Raw genomic sequence first — 12,607 nt, forward strand, 5'->3', positions numbered from 1 at the left:
CTTTCAGTTTCTGTCTAGCAAATCACAAGGGTTTGGCCAGCCCAAGGCTATAGTAGAATACACTTGCCCAAAGTACCATGCAGTGGAACTGAACCCTGAACCCTGTGGTTGGGAAGTGAGCTTCTTACCACACACACACACCTATTTTGTGTGAGATTTTGTTTTTATAGAGGGGTTCTGTCGGTTAAATCTACCCTGGTATTCAACTTGTATCTTTTATCTCTTACTTGTTTCAGTCATTTGACTACGGACATGCTTGGGCACCTTCTTGATGAATTTTTTAGTAGAACAAATCGACCCCAGTACTTATTTTATCAGTTATTTTTTGTCGAACCGCTAAGTCACGAGGACGTTAACACACCAACACTGGTTGTCAAGCGGTGGTGGTGATGGGCAAACACACACACACACGATGGGCTTCTTTCAGCTTTCGTCTACCAAATTCATTCACAAGGTTTTAAGTTGGACCGAGGCCAAGGTGCCACTCAGTGGGACTGAACCCGGAACCATGTGGTTGGGAAGCAAGCTTCTTACCACAGGACCAAGCCGTGGACCAAGAATAACTGAAAGGCAAGATTTGAACACAGAACGTACGTAAAGAACCGAAGCTAAATACAACAGGATATTTCTTATGAAGCGCTACTAATTCTAACAAGCACGCTTGATGCTCTACTAATTATTAAAAGTAGGACAAACTCATTTGTCAAGTTGAATTCACTGTGAAGGAAAACCAGGCAATTTTTTTCTGCCTGTTTGTATATAGTACTTGCAGTATTATGATGGACTAAGCTAAAAAATCAAATGACATATAATATTCTCGTCCCAAAGGACTTTGACACACTAAGTAATTAAAGAACTCTGTACATGTGTGAGTAGAGGGGATATAACAGGAAATTTTGCTACGATGCAATTTACTAGTTTTTCTTGGCCAAATCAGCTTAGTGCTATTCACCTTTTCAACACGAAGAAACAAGGCCTCATTTCACTTCTACAGATACGAAAAGACAAAACCTTCCTTTTTCTTTTGCTACCTCTTCGTCACCATCAGTATGACAGCGACAACAATAGCCAAGTATTATTATTACTATGACTAACTGTTATATGGACTGTTAGATATGTATTTCGTCTGACGTTCCGTGTGTCATGTGGTTCGTCTGAGTTCATTGTTTCATTGTTGTTGTCTTGTGGGACTGTCGTAGTAAAAGGTCATTGATATATATATGGCGGACATGACTTTTGTTTATTCATAACGAACATTGGGTGAGTGCGTTCTTTGTATGTAATTGAACAATAAATGTAATAATTAAATTGTACAACTCGTTGTGTTATCTCTACGAGTCATCCGAGGGAAACATAACACTAACCAGTTAGCTACCTGTCACATACACACATACAGCCAAACATGTTCTTGCACATATTTACAACTTATTAATGTGCCTGTAACCAACATTTTTTGCATAAGTTACCAGCCTAACACAATACACAACTAAATTGGTAGTTAGACAAACTATCAAAGCTGTTTTCTTCTTAACTATTGTAATAAATTTTTATGTACACAACAAATAAATGACGTAATTTCATCTGCAATTTGTCAATATCGGTAACCCTTCATATATTTGTAATACATTTACACACACACACACACAATTCGAGATTTATTTTTTCTGTAAATTTAGTTCACATAGACATTGTTCATAATCACTACTAATTCCTAATTGATTGAAGAGTACACACAGTGAATAACTTGATTAGAGGAATTAGAATGCGCCTTGTAAGTTCGTGTTTAGCTACCACACACACACATTCATACACTAACGTATCCGGAAAGTTTGCCGCAGGAAAATTCGCCTCGGGATTTTTGACAGTAGGAAAGTTCGCTGCATAGGAAATTTTGTCGTAGGAAAGTTCGCTGCATAGGAAATTTTGTCGTAGGAAAGTTCGCCGCATAGGAAATTTTGCCGCAAGGCAATTTCACCGAAAAAAGATGAATTGCTCCCTTGGTATATAATTGTTTCAACCAACCTGTCTGTTATATCATTATGGCAAAGCTACAGAAGGTGCCAAAATAAAGCAATCTAAAAAGTAATAATATTGCCCCTGCCCAAATAAAAAGTAATACAATATAAATATAACATTTACAAAGAACAAATAGAAAACAAAACGCAGTTAAATCTACGAGGACGATGATCAAGGAACTTGGTCGTAGAGGTCTTAGCGTTAACAGCTCTAAATGCGAGCTCTGGCTCCTCAACCACCCAGCTTCGCATAAGCAGACTACTAAACTTTTTGTTGACTCCCTCCCCTCAATCATGATTCCTTCTTCATCAGCGTGGTGCTCCTTTGGAGCCCCAAATTACTGATCTAGCTTTCGATCCATCTTTAGATCCAAAATGGCTAACCTAGAACAACTTTTAAAAAACCTGGAAGTAATTGAGCCACTGCAAGGCTTTTTTTATACTTAAGAATTACTTGTCAATTCCTAAGCTATCGTATCTTATGAGAGTTAGTTCCTCTGACAGATTCCTGTTGTCCCTCCAATACTTTGACGACCTAATCTTCAGGAGACTCGAATGCTTGGTCAATGTCAAACTCTCCCCAGACTCCCACAACCAAGCTGCTTTACCCAAACTGTTGGGGGGGGGGGGGGTCTAGGTTTGCACAAATGCATGTTTTCCGCTTTCTTTCCTCCAACCACGCTTGCTCCCTTTTAGTAGGCAACATCCTCCACTCTCCAGCATGGACTAATTCCAACAGGGAGAAGGATGAAGCGCTATCACAGTGGAGAGAGCTGAGTTTGTCAGTTCAGGTTACAGTGGAGGATAGACGGAAGCAGGGAGTATGGGACAATTTGCGTTCAGGTGCCACTTTCAACTTTCTCCTTGATCAATCTGATCAATTGTCAAGGTGTTGCCTACTTTCAGCTAGTAAAAAATTCTTGGGGGACTGGATTTATGCCCTGCCCATGGCCAACGTTGGAGGTCTACTCAGTCTAGATGAACTCCGCATCTTCATCGCACTCAGAGTGGGAGCTGACATCTCTAGGGGACTGAGATGCTGCTGTGGCAGTCCCCTCGACCGCACAGGTCTTCACAGTCTGTCTTGCCGCCTAAATGCTGGTCGCTTCGTTCGTCACACCGAGCTAAACCTAATCATTAGCGAGTCCTGGCTCGGATCAATAACCCCTCAGTTCTGGAGCCGTCGGGGTTATCCAGAAGTGGTGGAAAGAGACCAGATGGTCTTACCCTCTGTTCCTAGGTTAGAGGTAGGTGCATTTGGGACGTCACAGTCTGCGACTCTTTTGCTCCCTCCCACATCCTGGATGCTGCAGCTAATGGGAAGGCCACAGCTTCCGTAGCCGAATGGAAGAAAACCTTGAAGTATCGTGACCTGATAGTGAACTATCTCTTCCAACCTGTAGTGTTTGAGACTGTAGTAACGCCTGCGCATGCGTAGAATTAAACAAGCAAGCGTTTCCCGTTCAATTCATTCTCTTTCACGCTGGCCAGCGATTGAGCAAGGACGTGTGTTTAAAGCTGTCTCTACATCTTTCGGTCTTATACTCGACAGCTCGTTATTCTCACCTCTAAAGATGTATAACTAAAGATATGTATGTTTTACCAAGTAAATAAATGTTGTTTAAGTTGTTTAGTCTGGAGTTCAGCGTTCCGTCCATTTCTTCAATTTTATAGTAGAAAGTCAGGTATACAATCTAAAGATGTATAACCCACTTTCTACTAAAAGACGTTCGGAGGGACTGGAGCACTAACCGCGAAGTTCTTGTCAACGTTGGCAGCTCGCCTCGCCGAGGTGTCGCGTGATGCCCATGCGGGCGCTTGATTTTCCCAACGCCTTAGCCTCGCCATCACCCGTTGTAATGCTGCGAGTGTGCTGGCTTGCTTCAATAGGTTCCATTAAACCTTGTGGTGTGTTTCAGTAGGTTCCGTTAAACCAGTTGCTGTGATAAAAAAAAATTCCCCACAAATGGTTTTAACAGAAAGATTTGGAAGAATTAAATGAAAGTTCTCTGGTAATTTTCTTTCATATAAATAAATGTTGATGTTAATTTTAAGATTTGCCAGCAAAATCTTATAAAATGACAATGTTCTAAAAAATGTACATGCTTATATGAAAATAAGAATTCGATTCTAGACAAAAAAAAAAAAGAACAGTACAGAAGTGGAAAAGTCAAATAAAACATAATTGACTTTTGCCTAGCAATGAAAAGATATTGCGAGAAACAACCTAAAACATTGTTGGTGATTGACATGCTCCTGGCCAACTCCAAAATCTCGATATTCAACTTGAAATCCTGACGAAGTTGTTTACTTACCACCAAACACAACTTCCTTAGTTCAACCTACGGATCAGTGTCATTTCTAGTATTAAGGCCGGCTACCTTCGTCGCACTTTCAGACAAATTGTTGAACAGACAGATGACTAAATCAAACCATTTATCAAAGAAAATGTTCGATATCATAAAGGCTCTAGATAATCACTAATTAACCTGAAACGAAGTAACTAAGAACTAAAAGATAGAAGAAAAGAAGAACGAAGCTGGCACTGTCCTCCTGTGATTCGACAACGAAATAACAGTATGTTATTAAGCTGATCCATAAAGGAAGCCTGCAAAATGTAAACGTGGAAGATTTCTCGGGGTTAATAGAGTCTCATAGTAAGTGTTCATCAACTGAAGCGTCGAAGATCCTGCTGTTGACTTGTAATAACGAGAAAAAACTTCTATCTGCTGAATTCCTCAGTAATAGCCTCATTAAAATTGAGGGAAGTTATGAATAAGTTTACTGAGAGTTACTTTGATTGGCAGCAAATCAAAAAAAAAAATCAGGTTTTCTGAACTTGATATCCTGCTACCATGATCTGTTTCGTGAGAGAAGAGCCAAAACGCAGATAAGAGAATTTTCGAAAATCAGCTATCACTACATAAAGAAAAATCACAGCTCGGACTCACATTCCAAATAATCATTTCTTTCCTCTCATTTTGCATTTTGAACATAGTTTATGGTGAGAAGGTATGTATAAATGGTCAATAAAGTTGATTAATTCAACCTGTTGTATGTTTAATTTTATAACACTGAATTTTAAATTTGTTTTCTAACTTTATCGTAAGACCAGAGTACAACACATTGTATGAAGTTATCTAAAGTTAATTGCTTAGAGGGCGTGATAGCAAGTCTCCGGATAAATTTTTCAGTCGATTGGCAATGTCTATAATCTTTTATGTTCATGCCGAATTAGTCTACTAAACAATGAGTCTATGTTTTAATGACCCCATAAAATGCTGTTTCATTCAGCGGTAAATCTCGGGGAACGCATCAAGTGGTATGGCTATGTGTATGTGTGCGTATGCATACAAATGAAATATTTATAGATTCATACATACACAGACATATGTGTGTGTGTGTGTGTGTATATATATATATATATATATATATATATATATACATACGTAATGTATTTGTGTGGGAAGAGATAATTTGCTTTAAGGGGGGGGGAGAAGAGACAAACAGTGGCAGTAGTGAGAGGTGAGGACTCTTCCCTCTGATGGTTGGATATTTTATTTCAATGCTCAAGTTAATGAGGATTGGTAGTGATTGCTAGGCAACAAGTTAAAACTAACAGCAACAAAAAACAAAGACAACAGTAACAATAACATCAATACATACAGCGACTAATAGATATTAACAACTCTAAACAAAAATGTTATTACTTATAAAGATAAATAATAAAACAAAATAAGAAAAGAAAAAAAGAGAGGAAAAAAGATTCGTAGATAGGTTTGAAGGTAAGGTAAGCAGAGAGATTGCTAGGTAGGGCAATAGATAGACAGATAGATGAATGACTGCTTCATATTTAGATTGATCAATAGAGAGAAGAATGTGAAAGAGCATCAGAAAAGTAACTGACGTTCAGAAACAAAAGAGAAAGGGGGCAAAGACACGAGAAAAAAAGAAAGAGAGGAGAACGCACAAATGACAGAAAGTGAAAGAGAAAAAGAGAGGGAAAACGGTGAGGTGTGAGTGTCGTGGAGTTTTCTTAGCGGCCATTGTTGCGTTTGATGCATTTCTCTATCATATTGGACGATGTTAGCTGTAAAGTACAGAGATGAGTGGACCGAACTGTCCATGTTTTAATTGCCTTACTACAAGCTCAGACTCGCTTTAACCAGACTCTACTTAACGACAAAACTTCATTATATAACAGAAGAATAACAGTAGAGCAATGACATAGAAAATGGCGAAACATTTCAAATGAGGGACCTTGGTGTTGCCTTGAAGGAAACCGTTGAATGGACTTTTCGCTTCAGCTCCAACATGAACAAAAAATGTTACTGCTTGTGGCTCTGTCTTCTGGTTGTTTCCTGTAGCAAATGCGTTGACATGAAGCGTGTTACTGGACATTTAGTCACCAAGGAAGTAAGACTTTGTTCATGATGTTTCTACTATTTTTTCTGTATAACTTATTTATTTGTCGACATTAAGTGATTGTTGTTTGTATTATTGGCGATCTGGTTGACTCGTTATCGTATCGATCAAAAATGCTTAGCGGCATTTCTTCTGGCTTTTTACGTTCTGAGTTCAAACACCACCGAAGTCGACTTTGCCTGTTAATCTTTCGGGATTTGATTAAATAAGTACCATTTGAGCATCGGGATCAATGTAATCGACTGGCCCCATCCCCCGAATGTCATGCCTTGTTCCTTTAGTAGAAAGAGGATTATTGTTATATAGTAATTTCAGTTTTTGGCACAAGGTCAGCAAATTCGGGGGGAGAGCGTAAATCGATTACATCGATCCCAGCACTCAACTAATACCTATTTTTGTGATTGACTTCCGAAAGACAGACGAAATGTCGCAAAGCATTTTTTTTCTCGGTGTGCTAACGATTCTGCCAGCTCGCTGCCTTGTCATTATTATATATTGTAAACTAACGTGTTGTGAAAAAAAGGGTCATGGAGCTTCGTTGTCACACATGTAGTTATTTAACTGGCAGCGGAAACCAAAATCACTTAACTGGTTCTTCTGAGCCTATTGAGGATTATTGAAATTGTCTTTTTATCAAAGTACTGGAGGTGCAAACTGACTGTTTTCACTTTAATACGTTCATTTCAACCACAAAATTACAGCATGTTGCAAAATATAAACAGAAAGTAGAGAACAAAAATATTGGATATCCTAGTGTTTACGGTCCTCTATTCAAAAGACCTATTTGAATTTAGGACCATAAAAGCGAGTCGGTAACGTCAGAATTGGTGGCGGAGTGTCATGGACTTTTTGAAGCTACTCAAAAGCAGAATTATAATAGAAATTCACAAGAGAGAGAGAGAGGTAAGGAACAGACCCCACTGGTTTACAAAGTATTTCACATATGAAGGGAGCAATAATCAATTTGTGAATGCTACATAAATGATTTTTCATTGAGATGACAGGTGTTAGTCAAAGGTCACTTGGAAATAGGTTTCATCTAGACTAGACCTAGCCGAAGTTCTTTCACATTTTGGTATTATTTTGCGGTTGTCAAGTTGGATAAGTATTTTTACATTTGGTTTGAATCTTTGCTCTTTATCTTTATTCTCACAAGCACAGTCCAATCTTGTTTCAAACGCCTCTAATTTAGAGTGTCCTGCATTCTTGTGGAGGCTGTTCCGAATATTCGCCACCTCTCAGAAAGATTCAATAGACAAGTTGGAAATTGATTATGTTTTGAAGTGAAATGCTATATTGTGTTAACTTGATGGTTATTATTATTTATAAGATTATTAAAAACTTTGGTAGCCAAAATTAGTTTTCTTGTTTCAGTCATTAGACTGTGTCCATGCTGGAACATTGCCTTGAATTTTTAGTCGAATGATCGACTTCAGTACTTATTTGTTAAAGCTTGGTACTCATTCTATCGGTTTCTTTTGCCAAACCGCTAAGCATATACACACAACACCAGTTGTCAAGCGGTGATGGTGGAAACAGACTCAAAGACACACACACACTTTCTATCTATCTATCTATCTATCTATCTCTCCGACGGGCTTCTTTCAGTTTCCATCTACCAAATCCACTCACAAGGCTTTGGTCAGCCCGTCGCTATAGTGGATGACACTTGCCCAAGGTGCCACGCAGTGGCACTAAACTCGGAACCGTGTTGTTGGGATGCAACTTCTTACCACAGAGCCGCGCTTGCGCCTATGTTAATACTTTTTTTTATGGAGGTAGTGTTATTGAATTCCTGATCAGCCTCAATTGAACAAGTTTCGGTATACTGACCCCCCCCCCCCGTTGTAGTGTATCTAGGACCACATTTTGTGTGTCCTTCCCTTTTTAAGACGGTGGGATACGATTCGAAGGATTTTTGCTGATGTTTTTAGCATTCCATTGACATCTAAAGCTGCTTCGCACAATGAGGTTCGTGTACCGGAAGAAGAATCAGACGTATTCCTTTCTTTGTCTGAAACAGAAAAGACCGACATAGATTATCACCATTTTAACTGCCCTGAAGTATTTATTTTTACGTCTCGTTACGTTCTGAGTTCAAATCCAACCAAGATCTATTTTAACTTTCATCCTTTCGTAGAGGTAAATTTTGGGAAGTACACCCGCACTCGTTTCACTAAGAAAAAAAAAACCTCAGATTTTTTTGCATGGAATCAAGCACCCTGGCCCCTTAATGTGCCGCAAGCCCCTTATTTTTATTCGGAAAAAAAAGAGGTGGGTGGGACCCCCCCCATCCAGGAATCACTGGAAATTTGATTTCACGCAAAAAACCAGGGGTCTTTTTTTTTTTTTTCTTAGTGAAACATATGCGGGTGTACTTCCCAAAATTTACCAGCCTAGTAAAGTACTGGGTCGATGTAATAAAAGCAAAATTGTGGCCTTATGTCTGTGTAAGAAATTATTGTTACTTAATATGGTTAATATTCTTGTTTTTAGTGCATATTTTCGTACTCAGTTTTAATTTCCAAGTTTGCTAGTCTCTGTAGGCTGAGTCGTACTATTGCATATTAAAGGGTCAGGTTAACGCTGATCGAACAATGATAATAAAAAACAACCAAAAAATGTTCCAGCCGTAAACATTCCGTGTTTTTGTATATTCATGACTACATTATCCAAGGTGTATGATTTTTAAGGAGATTTGATTGCTATTTTTAGCAGGTCCATTGGACGCAGGACGCCCTTGTTGAAAGACGCTGTTAAGCATGCGATTAACAAATTAAACGATATTTTGACGCCAGTATTTTACTGAGTTCCTTAAAATATTTCAGTTTTAGTCTTACACGCTACGTTGTTTCCAATATCTCATAATCCATACATCCTGTGTCGGATTTAGACGTGCTGAGTTCCTGTGTTACAGTTTTAAAATTGCACCAGATGGTCTCATAAAAATCAAAAACCTAAATGCTTTTATTTTTGAGGTCTAAAGCTGAAGCTTGTTTTTAGCTTATGCTTGAACCCAGCAATGCCATATTTCCTTGAGGCCATATTCCGCGCTTCGATAAATTTTTAGTTGTTCTTAGTTGCATGTCAACTCTTATTGAGCGGGCCCTATGATAAAAGTTGCTCCAGCCGTGACCGTACCTGTTTTTTTTTTCCATTTTTTTTTTTAAGATGTAGAGGTGTGATTTGAGGGATATTTAGTCACACATTTTTAGTTATTTAACCCTTAGCTAGTTATGACTAAGAAGATCCATAATCAAAGGCATTCCAGCCGTAACCATCCCGTGTTTTTGTATACCTATACTAGATTAGGTCAATATACAGTTTAAGCCCCTGTCACGAAAAAAAAAAAAAGCACAGCCTACTTAGGTGTAAAACAATGTGTAGAAAACGAATATGAAAACAAAAATTTACGCAAACAAACGGGGGTGGGGGTGGGAAGAGGACTTTTGGAAAATTCACAAGATCCGATTTTTCCCTCAACTTTCAGGAAAATGGATATATATATTTATGAAATTTTATAGAAATACCGTTCAAATGGCACAAATTGCGATTATAGAGAAATTTCTGGAGAAAATATTTTTTGGAAGGGTGGGGAGAGGATTTCGGAAAATTCACATGATCCGTTTTTCCCTCAACTTTCAGGAAAATGGATATCTTTCAATGAAATTTTATAGAAACACCTTTCAAACAGCATAGATTACGATTATAAAGAAATTTGGGCGGGGGGGGAAGACTTTTTCCGAAGGGGTGGGGAGAGGACTGTCGGAAAGTTCACATGATCCGTTTTTTCCTTCATAACTTTAAGGATCTAATTTAGTGCCCAGTCACCAAAACGAAAAATGGTCTACTAGGCGTAAAAAAATGTGTAGAAAACGAATTTGAAAACAAAAATTTGCGCAAACATACATGTACATACCTTTGTTTTGGTAATTATTTGGCAAAGCTTTGGAATAATCTCTCTGCAATTATTATTTTGTTTCCTTTCTTGGTATTTCTGTTTTCAACAAAGAAGATTATGATTAAACAAAAATAAAAAATTTTTCAAAATTTCAGTTTCTTTGTTTTCAGTTTTTATTGCTCTCTTCTGTTTTGGATCACATAATCAGCGATATTTCTGTTTGAGCTTTATTCTTCAGAAAGAGATTACAATTCTAAAATAAAGTTCACAAATTCAGTTTTTCGGAAAATGTGTGTGTACATGTGTGAAGGGTACATCAATTGAGCAGCCAGGAGAGCCAAGGAAAGTCACATTAATATCTGATGAGACCCTTCTTTAAGAAAAAAAAAAAAATGACCTTGCAAACCCCTTGAATTTCGAGAGGAGATGCTTCTTATCAAATAAACCTATGATTCTGGGTGTCCAAAATTTCTCTTGGAGGCTCTGTGTGTACTTCCAAAATTCATGTTTTTTTAATACTAGGGTGTGATTTGAAGTTTCTTTGGCTGCAAATTCTTCTCGGTCAAGTATAGAAGTTCATTCAGATGATGGATTTATTTTATTATTATTGTTTATTTCAGTGGTCATAAATACAAGAGGTCTCACTTTTTACTATTTCATTAACTTTCAGTCACTGTATCTCGGAACTAACATTGTCCAATGTGTCCTTTTTAACTTTGTTGCTTAACACAGGATAAACTCTGAGGCTTATTTTTTTTATCTAAGTCTTTTAGCTATGACCATCCCATCTTTTTCCTACATGCTGAGAAGCTAGGATGATAGAGTGTGTTTTGAAGGAGATTTGGCTACTATTTCTGTCTGATAATGGTAATCACATTTGCTTTACAATTGTATTGTTGTGTAATGCCAGGTCAGACCTATGATCAAAGACTGACCAGTCATGGCCATCCTGTCTTTTTGAATATCTAAGTTGAGTGATCACTTGTATCTAGTACTATACAACAGTTACATCATAGAAAATCCATTTTAGCCATTGAAGAACTCATAAAAACTGTTATATTTACTTTTCATTATTTCTTGAATATCAAAATTTTCAGTGCTCCTTTGGCATGTGATCTACAAGGGAGATTACTATAGTTTACTTTTTAGCTTACTTTTCAAATTCTAAAAACCTTACAGGTGTTGGTTAAAGATTTTTACAATGTGATCAGTAACAAGATGAAGGCAGTTGCATTTTTACAAGAAACCAGCTCTAAATTCATATCATTTCTTAAGAAAAAGAAACATACCACTTTGTCTGTGATCTGCAGTTTAAAAGGAGACTACTTTAGTTTACTTTGTGTTAGTGTTACTTTCTTTGTGATCTACATGCTTATTTTAATTATTATATGGTTTTCTTATTAAAATAGTAAGAATTTTGAAAAATACATTTACAATGCTAACTATGTACAAAATAATTTAAAAAGTAACCTAAAGTAATCTCCCTTGTAGATCACACGCCAAAGGAGCACCAAATTTTCATTACCCCACCGTTGATATAGCCATAGATAGAGTTCAACAGTAGCTGTTGAATTCTTTGCTGGTGAGATTTTGTAGGTCTTGGAATTTTTGCTTCTCTTTCTTTCCTTTCTTGCTTTTGGATCAGTTAATCACTTTTAGTGTAAGTTCTTCAGTTTGTAAATTGGTACATATCTTTATTACTATTGCACTTGTTCATTGTTTTTTTTCACATTTCTTTTGTCATGATGGTTCATTTTGAATGTATGGAGAAATATTTTAAGGTACAAGTACTAGAAGTTAGATTTTTGCTTAGTTGTTGAAAATTTAATTATATATTCTAAAAAAAAAAAATGTGAGAATGATAATTTTGAAATGTGGCTGTGTGGTAAGTAGCTTGCTTACCAACCACATGGTCCCAAGTTCAATCCTACTGGGCAAGTGTCTTCCATTAAAGCCTCTGGCTGACCAAAGCCTTGTGAGTGGATTTGGTAGACTCAAACTGAAAGAAGCTCGTTGTGTGTGTGTGTGTGCGTGTGTATTTTTGTGTGGCTGTGTATGTTTGTGTGGCTGTGTTTGTCCCCCTACTATCACTTAACAACCGATGCTGGTGTGTTTACATCCCCGTAACTTAGCGGTTTGGCAAAAAAGCTCGATAGAATAAATACTAGGCTTACAAAGAATAAGTCCTGAGGTTGATTTGTTCAACTAAAGGTGGTGCTCCAGTATGGTTGCAGTGAAATGACTGAAACAAATAAAAATTAAAAGA

The 12,607-nt window shown here is 37.5% G+C and overlaps 1 protein-coding gene across 4 annotated transcripts in view; it reads left to right on the forward strand.

Moving 5' to 3' along the window:
• The first annotated feature begins 1,209 nt into the window (after positions 1 to 1,209).
• Positions 1,210 to 12,607, forward strand: part of LOC106874284 (transmembrane protein 145) — a 74,205-nt gene continuing 62,807 nt past the window's right edge. The window contains exon 1 of one of the 4 annotated variants that reach the window (XM_089338316.1): positions 1,210 to 1,260. Coding sequence is in view for 3 of the 4 variants with exons in the window: in XM_014921958.3 (XP_014777444.1) it covers positions 6,267 to 6,431 (165 nt within the window). In the remaining variant the exon portion in view is untranslated. Of the gene's footprint in view, positions 1,261 to 5,811; positions 6,432 to 7,210; positions 7,344 to 12,607 lie in introns of those variants that run through there. The other 3 variants (XM_014921958.3, XM_089338314.1, XM_089338315.1) reach the window with 3 other exon arrangements.

The sequence above is a fragment of the Octopus bimaculoides genome, chromosome 20 (genome assembly GCF_046866305.1).
Source record: "Octopus bimaculoides isolate indiv1 chromosome 20, ASM4686630v1, whole genome shotgun sequence".
Lineage (NCBI taxonomy): Eukaryota > Metazoa > Mollusca > Cephalopoda > Octopoda > Octopodidae > Octopus > Octopus bimaculoides.